The sequence below is a fragment of the Oryx dammah genome, unplaced genomic scaffold, assembly GCF_014754425.2.
Source record: "Oryx dammah isolate SB20612 unplaced genomic scaffold, SCBI_Odam_1.1 HiC_scaffold_4, whole genome shotgun sequence".
Taxonomy (NCBI): domain Eukaryota; kingdom Metazoa; phylum Chordata; class Mammalia; order Artiodactyla; family Bovidae; genus Oryx; species Oryx dammah.
The window spans coordinates 37,864,850-37,883,757 of record NW_024070188.1 but is presented as its reverse complement, the minus strand read 5'-3'; the positions used below and the strand labels follow the sequence as shown (position 1 = coordinate 37,883,757).

Sequence of the window (18,908 nt, the reverse complement as noted above, 5' to 3'; positions counted from 1 at the left end):
CAGCCTATTCCCAAGCTCTCTTAAAAAACAAAAAACAATTTTGCTACTGTCCAAAAGCCTTGGAGTAAAAATCACTTCAAAAGAAGTAGAAGGTTAGGAGAGAGGTTTATCGGAAATCAACCTTGTTCAAAAAGTAGATTTAAAAACAAGTGGCACAGAGTAAATGCAGATCATTTAAAGCACCCAGCCTTTGGAAGTCATGAGTGGCAGCCCAAACATAAATCTCAATCCAAGAGATGAACCAGAACACGAGTGAATAAATCTGCCTCGTCTTATAACATGGAAACCCGCCTCTGCTCTTTTCTCTAGAGAATAAATACAAAATTATCAAACCATCAGAACCGAACGGATCCCCACGACAATTTCTAGTTAAGCATGATATTGCCTGTGAAAGGCTCCCCGGCTATCTGGATGGTGGTCCTCACCCTCATGGAGCAAATAAAAAACAGCGGCTCCGACCACATGAGAAGATGTGTGTGTGCACGCGTGCTGTGTCGCTTCAGTCGTGTCCGACTCTGTGCAACCCTGTGGACCGTAGCCCACCAGGCCTCTCTGTCACAAGCCCGTCTAACTTTAGATGGGTCTGTTCTACAGTGCTGTCAACCCTGAGCTGCCATCTGTTGTCATTTCCCCTCATACACACCCCAGTCCCCCTCTGCCCTCCTTTCCTCTGCCCAAACATGCCCATCACCTGCAGCAACACCTAAGGCACCCTCTTCCAATACCTGAAAAAAAAACTAGTTTATGACCCTATATCTGCACTTCTCCAGACTATCTATGCCTACTATCTTCCTCACAGGAAATTATCTTGAGACTAACTACCTTCCTAATCACCCTTCTCTGGATGCACCCAGGTTTGACCACGTTCTTTTTAAAAGATGGACCTCAGAATTGAGTATTGCATTCTTTGTTCAACAAACACTTGCTGAAAGCCTCATATGTGCCAGGGGCTTGTTCAGGCTCTAGAGACAGAAACTTATCCACCAGGCCTGGCACCCAGTCCAGTTGAGGAGACCGTCAAGCCTATCATTCAGAGATAGTACAGGAAGTGCTCTGGGGGAGAAAGTACCAGGGGCCTGGGAGCAGGGAACAGGTTCTCCTGACACAGTCTGGGAGAAAGTTCCAGAAAGGCTTCCTTGAGGAAACAACTTAATCCAAGACATTATGCTTTGTTTAAACAGGCTACATTTTTATTAGCTTCTTTGGGAGTCCATCATGCTGGTGACATACTGAGATTGAAGTCAACTAAAATCCTCATATCATTTTTCATACATCTCTCCCCACCCTGTATTAGTGCAATTCAATTTGAGGTCCTAAGTATAGAATTTGACATTTATCCCTACTGGCTTTCTTCTTGTTATGGTTGACAGCTTTGATTCCTGATTTTTCCATCCAATTTTTAGCTCTCGTTCCACCTGGAGTCATTTAAAAACCATTAAACTTGTCTTTGAAGTTGTCAATAGATCTCTGAGAAAAGACAAGAGCAGCGTCCCTGGAGATTCAGGGGATACCAGTCCATTAATGGGTACTGTGAGGACACAGATACTCAGCCAAGCACACACCCACCACCAATTAATCCAGGGGTTTCCAAATTTTTTATTTGGTAGGGGAGGTTCTCTATCAGACAAAATGAAACAGATTCCCAATACACAGAGAGGTAACAGAGGAGCTGATCTAAGTGAAGAAAGGGTAGAAAGAGTCCAACCATCAAGGGATCCCTCTCCCCGACAACAAACCACTCAAGAAACCTTGGTGGTACCATAGGCATCCATAAAGCCACCTTTGGAAATGAACCATCTTCCACAAGCATATCATGAGAGATGGTCGCCAATGGTTTGAAGAAATCAAGAGATTGTCCAATCAGTAGGCCCAGCAAGTCAAGAAAATAAACAGCTGATCCTGAACAACGTGAATTTTAACTGCTGCAGGTCCACTTGTATGCAGATTTTTTTTTCAATAAATACACTGTTCACATATATGATCCGAGGCTGGTTGAATTTGCTGATGTGAAACCCACAAATACAAAGACCCAACAATGGGGCTTGAACATCTGCGGGATTAACAGCAGGTCCCAGAACAAACCCTCAGTGGACACAGAGGGACGACTGCAGTCATTTTTTGACATGACATTCGCAATGAACCAATAACAGTCCTTCAAGAAAACCAGTCATCTATTCAATAATTCATTCTAGTGTTTTATTTCATTATGAGAATCTACTTTCTCTCTCCCCCTTTTGGAAACAAGGATGATTTCCTATCTCCATCTTCTGACATTTTTCCTAGCCTCCTCATTTCTGAAAGATTACAATCATAATTCTAAGATCACATGGGGCAATTTTTCACATCCTAGGATATTGTCAGCCTAGAAACATGAGCTCCAATATACTATAAGCTTCCTGAAAGTGGACACCATTATACCATTATTATTCATCTTTGTTTCCCAAGAGCCTAGCATAGCAGCCAGTGCATAATTGATACAAAAATAATGTTCAGGTAGTTTTCCTGTTAGTCTTTAGTTGTTTAAAAATCTTGAAATGCTCTCTTTTGACCTTCTCACTTAATTTAGATTTCAATTCAACTTTTTATGTAGAAGCAAATTATGAGTTGAGTGTTGATTTTATCCTTGCTGTCACTTAAGTTTGCATCCTTGGGAAAAAAAACATTTAAATGTTCTGAGCTCTCTTGCAAACCACAATCCTCAGTCTCCTGACATTACAGCTCTCTGCTCAGCTCTTTAGAGCACCCTTTGCAGTAATAACAATTTCGTTGGGTATGCTTGTGATCAAAGAGAACTGATGAAATGCATCATTCTTTCCGGAGAAAAATGCAAATTACTTACAAACGATCCATAAGTAGCCACCTAAGGATAAACCAATTTATATGTGTTCTGTCATGGTTAAACCTTCAGCTGCCCTAAGAGAAGGGAAAGCTGACAATATAAGGGAGCAGATAAGGATGAAGAAAAAGAGAGTGGTGAGTGCCTAGTAACTTAAGCTTCCCGTTACCATATCAAGCAAAAACCAAGCACTCTGGTCAGAAAAAATCCATACTATTAATAATCATAATCAGTGTTTCAGCATTATAATTCTCTTTATAGATAAAAATTCTCATAATTTTTTTTTAGGAAAAACCCTAAAAGGCTTAATTATCTAGTAATTACAGTCGTCCCTTAGGATATCAGTTCCAGGATTCCCACATATACCAAAATCCGCAGATGCTCAAGTAAGTCCCTTAGTCAGCCCTCCATATCCACAGGTTCCACATCCACAGATTGAGCCAATCACATATCCTAAACATAGCACTACAGGATCCAGGCTTGGTTGAACTGCAGATGCGGAAATCAGGTGGATCCGGTTTCCCTGGGGGCTCAGCAGTTAAGAATCCTCCTGCCAGTGAAGGAAGATTCCACACACTGAGGAGCAGCTAAGCTTCTGCACCACAACTATGGAAGACCCTGTACTCTAGAGCCTGTGCCCCACAAGAGAAGCCACTGCTGTGAGATGCCCGTGCATTGCAATGGAGAGTAGCTCCCACTTGCCAAAACTAGAGAAAGCCCATGCACAGCAAGGAAGACCCAGCGCAGTCGAAAATTAATCAATAAATATTCCCAACTCATTCACAGTCCCTTACAAAGAGCCAAAGGCAGCTACGCTCCTACAGTCAGACTCATACAGTCCTGAGTCAAAGGCATTACCCTTCTGTCTGCATTCTAATCATTCCAAGTACACTCTCCCACCTAAGGTCTCCAGCCATGGCTAAAAAGAACATTCTTTCATAGGATTTTTCAGTTTCCACCTAGAGAGCCCAGGCTTATTTCTGATCCTGCCTCTTAAAAGCATTCACAAATTTCAAATTTTGCTCAGAAAGTACCCTCAGATCCACAGATCCTGGAGTGCCTCATTGGCTGGCTGCTAAACGTCTCCAGACATTCATTCAATTTTCTCCTTCATTCATCCAGCAGGTATCTGTTGCCCACCAACAGTGCCCAGCTGAGCCTCATAACTGAAATTGTATTCTTATTATTCTATCCCCTATATGATTATCTCTCCCAAACCAACTCTATTTGCCAATTATTCATTTGCTTTTCCCATAAGTGCTGTGTCACTATGCAGGGTCTATGAAGGTCCAATCAAAAGTAAAGAAACACTAGAGTTCAGTCATCTGTGCTGCTTCATTATGATCAGATAAATGCATGGCTCCCTGAAGACCCCTTCATAACAGTATGAACTACCACCTACACCCCCATCCTGCAGACTGTTTCCCCAGCCTGAACTTGGGAGGCAGTCAGAGACACGAGAAGAAACTCGGTCCAGCTTCATCCACCTCAACACCCATACATGAGGAGCTACCGCTTCACCTTTCCTTAGTTCCGGTCCCCCTGACAAAAGCTGCTTTCCAAAGGCTTCATATTGCAATCAGGCGCTTGAGAACCACAAGACAAGGACTATAAAACTGCAGTCTGACAACAACCTAAGGCACATTCCCCAAAGAGGGAAGTTCTTGTACTGCAGCTACAAGATTCCCACCCCAATCTATTTCTTACCCAGCCCAGCTTCCTGCTCTGCAGTCCCAACACTCTAAGACCAGTTTTCTTATAATAAAGTCCATATGTGACAAACGCATTGCTAACATCACACGCAACAGTGAAAAGCTGAAAACATTTCCCCTAAGATCAGGAAAAAGGCAAGGATGACCACTCTTAACATTTTTATTCAACAGAGTATTGGAAGTCTTAGCCACAGCAATCAGAGAAGAAAAAGAAATAAAAGGAATCCAGACTGGAAGGGAAGAAGTAAAACTGTCACTGTTTGCAGATGACATGCCAGTATGTGGAAAATCCTAGAGATGCCACCAGAAAACTGCTAGAGCTCATCAATAAATTTGGTGAAGTTGCAGGATACAAAATTAATATACTCAATCACCACTTCTGCGCCATAGCAAGCCTTTTCAGTCTGAACAGATGGGACCCCAAAGGTATTTCAGGTTAAAAATGAGTTAGAGATTTTTCTATTACTAGTCACAAAGCCTATATATTATTAATCTTCTGCATATTATTTATGGGCTTCCCTGATAGCTCAGTCGGTAAAGAATTCACCTGCAATGCAGGAGACCCCGGTTCGATTCCTGGGATGGGAAGATCTGCCAGAGAAGGGATAGGCTACCTACTCCAGTATTCTTGGGCTTCCCTTGTGGCTTAGCGGGTAAGGAATCCACCTGCAATGCGGGAGACTTGGGTTTGATCCCTGGGTTGCGAAGATCCCCTGGAGAAGGGAAAGGCTACCCACTCCAGTATTCTGGCCTGAAGAATTCCACAGACTACAGTCCACGGGGTAGCAAAGAGTTGGACATGACTGAGCAACTTTCACATATTATTTATCTAAGAACTAAGTGATCAGTTGAAATCTATATATTTGAAAAACAAAGTTATTTACAAATTGAAAAATAAACAAATTTTAAATGATTTTATTTTTTAGTTCAACAGCAAAATACAATCATTCTGAAAAACTATACCACATTGTAACTCTACATGCTGGTAAGAGTGACATGAAGCATACACATGACAAGTGACTCATTTTGCTTCCTTTGAAAGAAGAACTACTTTACATCCCATTACTCTTTATTAAATAGCCAAGATTACACACTGATGTTTATTAAAATAACCAATAAATCTGACTTTTTGACATGTGCCAACCCAATGGCAACAAGGACTCTGAAAAATAAAGATGCCTCGAGCCATTTTCATGAATCAATAAAGCCTTGGACCAGGAGGGAAACGTGCATTTCACTTTCACTTTAGTCTAGTATAGTTGGCTGGAAACCAGCTTGTTTTTCTCACTTTCATTTACAAATTCCATTTTATTATTTGGCTTTTTCCACTGTTGTTGTTATTGTTTAGTCACTAAGTCCTGTCTGACTCTTTCACAATGCCATGGACTATAGTCAGCCAGGCTCCTCTGTCCATGGGATTTCCCAGGCAAAAATGACTAGAGTGGCTAGCCATTTCCTTCTCCAGGGGATTTTTCTGAACCAGGGATCGAACTCGCAGCTTCTGCATTGGCAGACACATTCTTTACTACTGAGCCAGCAGGGAAGCAGGGCTCTTTCAATAGCAGCTCCTAAAAAAGAAAAAGACCTTTTCTCCTCAAGTACCTGTGTACTTCAGCTTGGAGTTTTAACACATCTCCTTGTTGGAAGCCAGCCTCCTAAGGACGAGTATGACTTCAACTCACAAAGCCCAGGAAACTGACTTCAATGATGAGACTCCATAGTCCATGCTGCCCTCAGCCTCCAAGAGCAACATCATAAAACAGCTGGATATTATAAGTAAGCTATATCCTGGGTGAAGGGAAAAATAGATGCTTTCTGCCTCATTTAGTAAGAAAATTATGATGCTCAGCCAGAGAGCCTCTTCTTCCCTAGACACAGAAAATGTGCTTCTCTTACGATAGAATTCAAAACCAGACTGCTCCCTGGACCCACATTCGGAATAGAACTCTAGCAAACTTTAGCTTTCAAATAACCCACTCAGTTTCTCATCCTAGAAACTCATCTGGACTCAGAATGCCATTGTGATACTTACCAGGGACCCAGCCTAGCAATCAGTGATGCAACTGCCTCCCATCTCACCGGTAGTGGGGAGAAATCAAACAGGGGAGAGACACTAGTGTTATCCTCACTATGACTATCACCCTGATTCCAAGTTCCCCAGCCAAAAATGTTCTAGAAGGGAGATGATCACCCCACTCTGGTTAAGGAACCAACGCTGTTAAACCATTAGAAATGAGCTATCTTCACTTTGGAAGCTCAACTCCTGGCTTTGTGGGGCTCCGTACAGTGAAAACTGGGGAAGAAGCCAGGAGCAGATGGAGCCGCTGCTGAGAAGAAATGGTCCTCTCTGCACTGGCTTCTGTGTGGCCCAGAGTCCAGCACTAAGTTTCCAAAGGAACAAGACAAACTAGAGGCAAATTCCACTCATACCTACATCAGGCAGGCCCACCTAGGGCCACGGAGACAAAGCACCAGCAGGTCCAGACAGCATCAACCTCCAAGCCAGGCGGGGCTTCGGAGTGTCTGTTTAGAGCAGGAACCCAGCACATTAAGGCCCACCCACCCTTGCTGTTGCCCCCACAACAAAGCTGGCCAAGAGCTGGGTGTGCTGCTGGCATCTCCCTCTGCAGGTTCCAGGGAGGACTCCAGGTCCAGTAAGCATCTGCAGCGAGGAGCAGGAAGGAGCTAGTCAGAGTGGGTCACTCTGACGGGTGACAGAACAGCCCCCAGTTCTGGGTTCCTGGTAGGTTTGAACAAAACAAATCCGAAACTCCACTTCCTGGAGAAGGTACTTAATGTGCTCCAGAACAGAGATGAGGGCACCAAGAGAGGACCAAGGAAAACCACAGTCGCTGGACAAAATCAGCAGCTCTGAAGGACTAGGTCCTATGACCTTGGTTCCGTATACACGAGCTGTTCCCAGGAGAGGACGTTATTTCACACATCGAAGCTGAATTCAAATGATCCGTTTGTGAACTGTCAGAGCTAAGGCTCAAGCTTCACTCAGAACAATGTCATATCAGCCCAGCCACCAGTCAACCAGGTGAGCAAAGTGGGGGTCACTCGACTGAGCTTCGTCACGTACCCATGGAGACAGGCCCCTCGGTGCTTCTCTTTGAGCGGCTTCCCAAATGCAGTTAAACCCACTGGGTGCAGTAAATACAAATTCAGAAGAACTCAAACATGCTAGTAAGAAGAAGACTCAGATTACAAAGAGAAATGAAAGACATGAGAAAATGTCAAATTTTCTCATTCCCTTGGGCTGGGTCGGCATCTCTCTTAGCTGGAGGTCAACAGTACCCAGTCAAATCTTCTGAGCAGACATGTCTATAAATAGCCCTTCACCCTGACCCATTTATAAATAGAAGCGCTTCCTTGCTCATATTCCTCCTTGGCTCACAACACATTCAGAAATACCATCACTTACAGCCAGTTAGTAACGCTAGGCCACGTTCTATGTTCTCTTCACCCGGGAGCGTCACCACACTAGAAACACTCACCCTCTAGTGATTCAGAGGCGCATGCTCCTGAAAATTAGGGGACTCGGTTAAAAGGTGGGGCTGCAACCTACATGTAGAAGCAAAGAAATCAACCAAAATAAAGCTTTCAAGCAGTAAACTAGCAGTGCTTTACTACTCATGCAAAACGTAAGGACAGAAAATTCAGAATAGAAGGTGTGGTACGTTACCCAGAAGCCCTGCTAAAGACCGCATGTCCTTCTCCATCAGCATGTAAATCTCCTCCTCGGAGAAGCGGCCAATGCCGTGGCCGTGCATCTCGCGCTTCACGATTCCTTTCGTTATGTGGCACACGACCCACCTCAGCAGGTTACTGAAGGGACCGCCACCACTAAGAGAGAGCATCTTCCGGGTCTCATTGAGATTGTCCACCCACTGGCAATAAGCTAAGGTCCTGGAATTGCGTGGAAAGAAGTTACTACTGTGCGTTAGATACATAGCAGGTCCACAGAGTCAATTTCCAGTGAGGGGTTGGGAATTCAGCACATGCTAGAGGACTGAATCACTGCAGCTTCTACAAAGAGTAGTCTGAATGGCAGATATTACAATAGGCTCAAGTCCATGCCTGGACTTAGGGTCAGATAGCTTGCCACGCTACCATCCACCAAACCTCCTCTGAACCTGCCCGGAGACCCTCCACCCTCCAAGACCGTGCTTCTGGTCTCTCTCAGGCAGCCCCACAGAAAACAAGTAGAAATCCACTTTAAAAGCGTTTTAGGCAGGACAGTGAGTACCTGTGTCGGTGGGTTGGAACGGGGTGGCAATGGGAAGGAGGTGGCAGTGACTGGGGTGCTGGTTTCATTCTTTTTTGATCAAAGTGATGGTCATACAAGCCTGTGTTCTGTGTCTCTAATTTTTATTGAAATATAGTTGATTTACAATATTGCGCTAGTTTCAGGTGCACAGCAAAGTGGCTCAGACACACACATATATACACACATATTTATATTCTCTTTCACATTCTCTTCCATTATAGGTAATTATAAGACACTGAATATAATTCCCTGTGCTATACAGTAGGTCCTTGTTGATTATCTATTTTACATATAGTAGTATATATATTTTTATCCCAAACTCCTAATTTGTCCCCCTCCCTGACTATGGTAATCATAAGTTTGTTTTCTATGTTTGTGAGTCCATTTCTGCTTTGTAAATAAATTCATTTGTATCATTATTTTAGATTCCACATATAAACAATATCATATGATACTTGTCTTTGTCTGGCTTACTTTACTTAATATGATAATCTCTAGGTCCATCCATGTTCCTGCAAATGGCATTATTTCATTCTTTTTTATGCTCTATGTTGATTATTTAAGCTGAACATTTTTTTGTTTTATACACTTTGTGTATACATTTTATACTTCCTGATATAAAAGGGGTTTTTTTCCAAAAAGAAATTTTTCTGCCTTTTTGACAGAATCTCTGGTGGCTCAGATGGTAAACAATCTGCCTGCGATGCAGGAGACCCAGGTTCAATTCTGGGTTGGGAAGATCCCCTGGAGAAGGGAATGGCTACCCACTCCAGTATTCTTGCCCGGAGAATTCCTTGGACAGAGGAGGCTGGTGGGCTACAGTCCGTGGGGTTGCAAAAAAAAGTCAGACACAACTGAGCAACTAACACTTTCACTTTCACGGAACAGTTGTAGCTGTCCATGTTTACTATGAACTATATAAATTATAAATAGTATACAAATGATTCATTCTCCAGAAAGGCAGCTTTCTGCTTCAGTTTGTTCTCCAGGAGCCTAGAGTGAATAGAAATACCAAAGGAACTTGGTTGGATCATTCTTCCCAACTAGGTGATAGTTGTGGCAAAAAGTCCAGAAGCTCCTGTGTGATCTGTGTGGACAGCTAAGCGGTTAACAGCTGCTCATGTGGTGTGCTGGCTGCAATACTCAGGCCTTTGCTGATTTTGTTCTCTGAAGCTGGAGTGATTGCCAGACTGTTTTCATGGTTCATAGTGTTGGAAGATAGAAATTAAAAGGTTTTCCTATTGGAGGCTAAGAAAAACATAGCTGTGGGCGTAGAGACAGAAGATATTTTAGCTCTTCCTCACAGTGAGCAATAAAAGCTGTACTGGAGTCATCTCCCACTGCTGGTTAATACAGCAGTAATGGTCACTTGGAAAACATCAGAGGAGTGAAAATACTTTTTACAGAGAGAACACAAGGGATGATAGCTAACTGTAGCTACTTTCTATCTCAAGAAAAAGAAACAAAAGCAGGAAATAAGATCCTGATATTTTGATTATTTTATACATTCTATTCTTTAAAGTATAAAAATAAGCGGGAAAAAACAGATTTCTCTAATTTTTAAAGTCTTCCTGATTTTCACTGAAAAGTCTCATAACCAATTTCAACATACTCTATTCCACAACTATAACTTTTTTAATAGCTTTTTAAAAGGTGCTTACAAATCTCGTTAGAAAGGATCTCAAAATAAAGTATTGAGGAGGCAAGAAATTTTGACTGAAAACAGGAAAAAGTACACTGCAATGGTAACTAATTAATATGTAGAGAGTCAATAAAACTTCTGATATAAAAGATTTTATTTATTCTCGCATGTTTTTTTATAAATGTGCAAATAAAATGCTTTTCTAGTTGTTCTTTTTTTTTATACCTGCAATAATTAGGGTGTCACTTTTCATATTCCACTAATCAGCACTTTGATTCTAGTAATAACTATGCTAGACCTAAATTCACAGTAAAAAGGTCAATTCCATCCTTGATTATTCTGGAAGTCAGTGATCTGAAAATAAAACTAAATTACCCTAAGTTAAGCATGACCAGGTAATAACAGCATCCAGGAAGCATCTAAAGTGTAAAAATGATGATTGGGATGGCTCTAAACAGATAGATTGGTGTGAAGAAGAATTCATTCTTTGTAGGCAAATCACATGAGTTTGATCACAAGCACAACTGATCTAGAAGAATGAGCAGCAGTTCACCAGGTAGAGCAGAGGCAGAGGCGTGTGCATGAAGAGTCCCAGCTGTTCCATGAACGGCAAGAACTTCAGGATGGGCAGGTGGGGCCTGGGATGCCTGAGGGAGCCTGGAAGCGCTGAAGCTAGAAGGACGGGTAAGGACTGGGTCAAGATGCGCCTGCTACACAGGGACTAGAACTTACTGTGAAAGCCAAGTTCAACCACCAAAAGGTTTTAAGCAGATGAGACACACACTCAGATGTGTGGCAAGGTGAGGACAGGACCGGAAATAGAGAAATGGTAGAGGACGCGATCTCCCAGGCTGATGGTTGCAGCGGACGGTAACCAGTCCCAGCACGCACGAAGTGGACAGATTTAGGTGATGAAAGATGAGTTAACCTGTTGCATTTAAAAGTTCCATAAAACCTGCAGGGGAGGATCCCGAAGGTTTAGGTGGCAGTGGCGGTGGCAGTTTCAAAGATGCAAGAGGAACTGAGGTTGCCTAAGAAAGTTTCTAGGATAAGGAGTGGTTTTGTGGAAGCCTAGTTCAAAGGCAAGTGAGAAGACTAGAGGGCCAGGCTGGAAGGGCCAGCATGGAGAGAAGTAGAAACACCACTCTCTGTGAGATAGAGAAGTAAGGGGCTGCAAGGAGGTTCCAAGCTTCCGCCCCATGAACTCGGTCTCCTCTCAGAGCAGGAAATAAGGTCGTGTGCAGAAGATGAGGGTGCAGCAGTGGGAAGAGAGTCTCAGAAGACTAATGAGTTAGAGGAGCCGTAGGGACAGATGAGGTGGCTGTTGTCTGGCCCACACAGCTGAGCAGGGAAGAGAAACACACACCATCCCCAGCCCCAGGCTGTGGTGTAAGGCTCTCCACCTGCATTAGCAGGTTAGATGCAGGGCACAGGAGAAACACTGGGTTAATTCAGAATGTGGCAGCTGAAAGTAACCTCAAACATTGGCTTTCTTTCCTTCTCTTCCCCACCCTGCTCTCATTTTCCTTCCTCTCTTTCACTCCCTGTGCCCAAAACTGTAGACCAGTACAGGGAAGAGAAGCAAACGAGGGCCAGGCAGGCTCTTCTATGGCCAAGTCCTGTGAAGTGGGTATAAAATGCAATGTCAATGAAAATGCGCGCTTCAAGGGTCCCTAAGTCAATTTCTACAGATCAAAGACATCCCTCACACATGCTGCTATATCCTGACAACCACAAGTCCACACTCTCCCACATGAAAGCTTCCTGAACATCTCCACATGAAAGGGACTTCCGTACCCACCACTCCACCGAAACCACTCTTGTCCAAGTCAACAATTCCTTCTTGTTGCCAAGTTCAAATACATTTTCTTTTCATCTTTATCTTCCTTGAACTTTTTGCAGCATCCAACACTATCAGCCTCTTTCTTAGAATTCTCTCTTGGCTTACGTCTCTACCACTTTCCTCTCACTTCTTACATGTTGCCAAGACTTTTATCTTTATCCCTTCTACCTTCTAACACCTCATTTGTGGGGTGATCTATGTTTCACATTCATGATTTCAAAGTGAGGACTCCCAACTCCATATCACAGCCCACAAGACCTCTGTCCTGAGATCTGCAGATACACTGAGGGAGCCTCAGGCACTCAAACCAACATTTCCAAAGCTGGATTCATCCTCTTTCTTCCTTGCAAATCTGCCACTCTGCACCGAAACCAGAAGGAATCCTAGGTGGTCCTCTTCACCACTCCCCACCCCTCCCTCCTGACAGCCAGTCACCCTGCGGCTTTGTCACCAATTCGACTGACACTATCATTCAGGCTGCATCACCGCCCAACCCTGAGGATGGTGGCCTCCTCATAGGTCTCCCAAGAGAGACACCTTAAGGACTCCCCCTTAAGGACTTCTAGAAATCCCTTTTCCTCTAGTTAGCCACAAAAAGCTTCCTAAAACACAAATCCCATGGTATCACACTGCTTCTCAGAGTCATGCATTTGCTCCCCATAGCTGCCTCACCTGGCACCTCAGCCTCCCCCATCCCAAGCCCCCCCCTCCCCTGGCCACAGCCTGACCCCAAAATGGCACTGCTTCCCCACCCATAGAATTATACATGCCTCCCCGACTGCCTCCTTCTTGCCTCTAAACTTTTGCAGACTACTGCCCCCTCTGCCTGACATCCTCATCTTACCCTTTCAGCCGATCCCTTCCCCCACCACTCTGACTGGTCCTAGATCCTGTCCGACATCATCTTCTCTGGAAGCTTGCGTTGCATCGCTCCAGCAGGTGCTCTTCAGACTCTCCCCTGGCGCTGCCTGGCTACGCAGGCTGGATGGCACCCTCCCCTGTGAGCCAGCTGAGGACAGGCACCTTGTCTTCCCTGACATCCATCCCCTAGGGGTCATTCATCCTGGAACTCTGCTGAAAGGATGAACTGCTGACTGAATGAAAAGTTCTGAGCCAGCTGCTGCTGGTGTTTCTAAAGGCTGACAATATTTACGCAGGAAAATGGAAAGAGAGAGGCCTGTGGAGACTGAGGGAGAAGGGCTGCCCCCGTCCTCCTTCTGGGATCTGCCTCTTCACTCTCTGCTGGGAAGAGGCCACTACTCAGGGAACTGTGAGTTATAAACCAGAGATGATGGGAAGGGCCAATCTGGAAACTGGACCAGGCTGAGCAATTAAAATAATTTCTCATTCTGAGAGCCTCTGTCAGGAAGTTGATACTCATTTTGTTTTATATATCACAACGGATATATCCGGTCTTTCCTACAAAATGACGTCAAAGAGGTTTGTTTTTTTCTCCCACTATCGATGATCTTAGAACTGAAGAGTAAACCCTGCTGAAACATTTTTAAAGGAGATAAGAAGGAAAGAAAAGTAGATCTCTGATGCTTTAATAAAGACATCTCTCATTATAAGCGCCCATGAAGCCTGTGCTGTGGCCGAAATGACTATTAGCACATATGGAAGAAACTGCAGACCTACTGTTTGCTGAATGAATCTTAGCATGTGGCCTTTCCTGCCATGAGAACGCCCTTTTCCTGGTCACGCTACTACCTCCTTGCCACCTTTCACCTGCACTCTAGATGCTCTAGGGTGCAGGAGCATACGATATGCTTCTGCAATTTCACCACCTTTCACAGTATTAGAAATGCCTTTCTGAACGGGGCCCTCACTACATCTAAAACTGGGGGGAGGGATACAAAAGAGAAAGGAGAGGGGACCACTTCAATCAAGTTGTAATCAAGGAGAGAGTCTCCTGGCTTTTAGAGAAAATCTCGGGTAAGTCCTTTTATTAAAGCATCCCATCTCTCCCACTCACCAAAAGCCAAACTCAAAATTTTTAAAAATGGGACTTCCTTGGCGGTCCATTGGTTAAAACTTGACCTTCCAATTCAGGGTGTGCAGGCTTGATCACTGGTCAGGGAACTAAGACGCCACATGCCTCGAGAGAGGGGTGAAAACAAAACAGAAACAATATTGCAAAAAATTCAATAAAGACTTTAAAAAATAGTCCACATCAAAAAAAAATTAATTATAGCCAACCTAGAAGTGATTTGAATCTTCTTTTGTAACATCCATATTTTTATGGGTGACACATAACTATAGGGAGTTTGACAATGGTACCCAACACCATTGAGATTAGAAGAGCTTAAGACGCTCCTGGTGGTTCAGAAGGTAAAGAATCTGCCCGCAATATGGGAGACCCAGGTTCATTGCCTGGGTTGGGAAGATCCCCTAGAGAAGGAAATGGCAACCCACTCCAGTACTCTTGCCTGAAGAATTCCATGAACAGAGGAGCCTGGCAGCTACAGTCCATGGGGTCGCAGAGTCGGACACAACTGAGCTGCTAACACACACACACACACACACACACACACACACACACACACACACACACACACACACACACACGACACCCAGTAGTGTCCACAAGGGGACAGTATGTCACCTAGAAGCCACTATAGCGTCTGTTATCAAAACAATTTCATTCCAGTAATCTGACCCCAAGTCTCTCGGACTTTGCTTTATTCTGGCTTCCCTGCATTTAACTTTAGCATCCAGTGAAATAAAGGGGATAAAAAACTTGTCTTCAACAATAGCATTTATAATGCAAGTGGGATATAATTGTATGGATTTCAAGTGCAAGAAAAAACCACTTTATAGCTGAGTGTGCTTTTTGTACAGACCTAATTCAGAGCTTCAGAATTATATGATGTTAGATAATGTTTTCATTATATAATGACAGGAGTCTTTGTTTTTCAGAAAATCATATCTCAAGTGGAGTATTTTTAAAGTTTCAGACCAAGACAGACATTTCTGAAAACTCCAGATAACTGAATCAATTGAGTCAAATAATTAATTCTCCCTCTTACACTTCTGTAAGTATAAACATAACCTTAGAGCTCATCAATGGTCAAAATTCAACAAGCTCTCATGGAAAGCTCATACTTGTAATATTTTCCTGCATACTGTGGTCAGTTCCCTATGCTGGCCCTCGGTTTCCACAGGCATGCACTTTCTTACCATGGATTGCACCGGGTAAAGGGGGTGGGTGTTGGGATTTAGAGCTCTCAAGAAAGACCATTCAGGATCACCCCAAAGCAAGAAGTTAGCTAAAGGTTTGGAAACTTAAAGAAACAGAGAAAGTTTGTTTTTCCTTCTGCTACTGAAGACTAAAAGAAATTGGAGGAACTAGGATTTTTTTATTTTTTGAAAGGTCACTGGATATCTGTATCTCAATCAAGACTTGACCTCCCACCTTCACTATTCATTTCTCAAATAAACGCTTGAGGAGACACAAATGAGAAACAGTAGCTAACCCCCAAAAGTAAGCTATTTGTATTTTAATTTAAAAATACTAATTAAGAGCTTTCCTGGTGGCTCAGTGGCAAAGAGTCCACCTGCCAGTGCAGGAGACACAGGTTTGATTCTTGATCCGGGAAGATCCCACATGCCAGAGAGCAATTAAGCCCATGAGCCACAACTATGGAGCCTATGCTCTGGAGCCTGGGAGCTGCAACTACTGAGCCCTTGCAACCTACAGCCCATGTGCCGCAACAAGAGATGCCACCACAATGAGAAGCCCACACACTGCACCTAGAGAGTAGCCCCCACTCACGCCTAGAGGAAAACCCACACAGCAACGAAGACCCAGCACAGTCAAAAAAATAAAAAAATTTAAAGTACTAATTTAAAATTACTAATTTTTAATTAAAAAAGAGAATCTACATATGACCTTTGAAACTTTCCAAGCACTTGGGGGTTTGTGATCTGTAAAATTAAGATTCTCACCCAGTGGAGTACCACCTGCTAAGGCTCCCTCCCAGCCCTCCCCACCACACCCTGCCCCCTCACCACACCCTGCCCCCTCACCACATCAGTGGGAAAAGAAGAGAAGGGAAGAACAGAAGATGAACTTCTATCAGGAAGTAAACATATATAACACATCACTAATACCCAGAGCAAGAAGCAGTGACAGCTGGTACTTGGAAATCTTGCTGGATGAAAGTCTTTCTAAGCCAAATATCAATTTTCTGCACGCACACATAGCACACACAGAAATCAAAGAGTGTTGCAAAAGTACCAACTTACTGTAAGGCTTTCAGCTTTTCAGGCAGCTGAAAAAGTGCTAGCTCTCCATATTAATGGCCCATCCATCAAATGAAGTAGCACTCGTGTGGTGGCTCAGCAGGGGAAGGTACAGAGAGCCTGGGTGGCCCTACACTGGTTCTTCATTTTCCTGATCACTGTGGAGCAGGACCTGCAACCCCCGGCAAGCAAGTGAGACGACTCTGTCCCCCAAGGGCTTTTCCCTGAGGCTAAGCGTGTCACCTGCACTCATGCATTTTGTTCCACCCTGCAACCCCTGCACTCTTTGAGAGGGAAGGGCCAGCAGTTCTCCATAAGTATTATAAGGAACAGACCACACTGAGCCTGTGATCATTCCCACACTGATCTGCAGCTCTGCCTCCACTCTGCCTGACTCCCTCCTTCCTCCCAACACCTTCATCTCTGCAGTGAGAAAGAGAAGAAAGTGATGCTTCAGGTCAGTCCTGGAATAAAGTGGGCAAGAACTGAAAGCGGAAAAAGAAAAAGAAAAAAAGGAGACGGTCACAAAATTCAAGAGACAAGTTTTCCATTTAGAAAGAGCTGAATGTATGAAATAGGAATGTGAAGGCAAAGAACTTTCTACAGTCAACCCCACATTGAGTGTAACTCTCAGTGGAAGAGGTGAAAGCTATTCAGTGACCAATGACCTAGTAGTAACAATTAATGCCCAAAAAAGTGGACTCAGCAATTCTTTATTAAATCTTTAGAACAAGATGAAGTGCAGAAATCAGGGAAAAAATATTTATTACCTATTGGAGTGTACAGAAAGGCTAAAACTCTAGAAGATAAATGGAAAAAAAAACACCCACATTTCAATGAAATTGTAAAGCAAGAAGAACCAAGTCTGCCTAACTCACGTAATGTCACAGCAGCATACCACCTGCAAAACAGGGGCACCTAACCCACACGGGGTCTGCAATGCTTCAAACTCAGGAAATATGGGCTGGAAGTCAGCCAATCAGGGCAAAATACAAACTAGGAGTCAGCCAATCAGGGCAAAGTACAAGCTAGGAGTCAACCAATTAGGACAAAGTACAAGCTAGGAGTAAGCCAATCAAGGCAAAGGTACTCAGAAAACAGTAGTAAGATTTACTTCTGGATCATTGAGAAGTTCTTGTCATACAGGGAAAACTGACAATACGGTGCCAAAGCTTGCATAATTTATTTCACCTGAGACTTCTATCTGCCTTAGTGTTCTGCTCCCTCCTCTGAGTATCTGATGAAACATTAACTCAGCAGTTTGTATTTGTAAAAAGCCCAGTCTATCTCCCTCATTTCAGTGACCTAGATTGTGGGGAAGGAGCTATATAGCCCATGGGCTAAGTTTTCATATTTGTAAATGGTTGAGGGGGACAAAAATCAAAAGAACAGTATTTCATATTAAATGAAATTCAAATGTCAGTGCTTTTGTTGCTTTATTTAAACACAGTGATGCTTATTCATATGTGTATCATCTATGGCTGCTTTTGCGCTAAAACCGCAGAATTAAGTAGTTGCCACAGACAAATGTAGTTCAAATAGCCTAACATATGTACTAGCTGGGCCTCAGCAGAAAATGTCAATTCTGCTCTAGATACCTAGAGACTTAACAGTCACAGTTTTGACCCCTAAGTCGGTCAGAACGTAGAACACTTTGGGAAAGGCTCAGCAGTGGGGGAGGGGGAGCTGAACCGTGAAACAACTGGCTTGCTTCACACGATGGGGCCGTGCCCCGGACACCCACCCAGGCCCCTGGGGGCACTCACCAGTAGAAATGCTCCTCCACCATCTTAGTCACTGCCCTGGAGATGGCTCTTTCATGAGGACCAAGGTTTTTGTTTAAATTCACTCCAAGTTTCTCTTCCAGAAAGTCAATTATGAATTCTGTCCCGGAAACTTTTTCATGATTATATTCAATCCAAGGCATTTTCCCTTGAGCAGAGAGTTTTCCACCAAAATAATTCTAAGCAGAGTAAATTGTAAAGAGAAAAGCAAAGTTTTATTTAAACTTCACTGTATGGTTAACAGAAACAAACATTCCAACAGTATATTTGATAGTGACTGCACTATTCAAGTGAATGAAATCAGCATAAAAACTCTTAAGGGGATAAACAGTTAATCTGGGGAAAAAAAGGTTTATCTCACATGAAAATATTACTTTACTCCCATACATTTTATCAGGGGTTCTGGCTTGTGTGTGCTTAGTCGTTCAGTTGTGTTCGACTCTTTGCGACCCTGTGGACTGTAGCCTGCCGGGTCCTCTGTCCCTGGTGATTCTCCAGGCCAGAATACTGAAGTGGGTTGCCATGCCCTTCTCCAGGAGATCTTCCCAACCCAGGGATTGAGCCCAGGTCTCC

General features: G+C 43.6%; 1 protein-coding gene across 2 annotated transcripts in view; it reads right to left on the bottom strand.

The window, feature by feature from the left end:
* The window catches only part of FAXC (failed axon connections homolog, metaxin like GST domain containing), a 69,196-nt gene that overhangs the window by 33,811 nt on the left and 16,477 nt on the right, over positions 1-18,908 (bottom strand). For both annotated transcript variants that reach the window (XM_040239139.1, XM_040239140.1), the window contains 2 exons: positions 18,318-18,514; positions 8,237-8,460 (listed from right to left, as the gene is read on the bottom strand). In XM_040239139.1, coding sequence (XP_040095073.1) covers positions 8,237-8,460; positions 18,318-18,514 — 421 coding nt within the window. The remainder of the gene's footprint in view (positions 1-8,236; positions 8,461-18,317; positions 18,515-18,908) is intronic.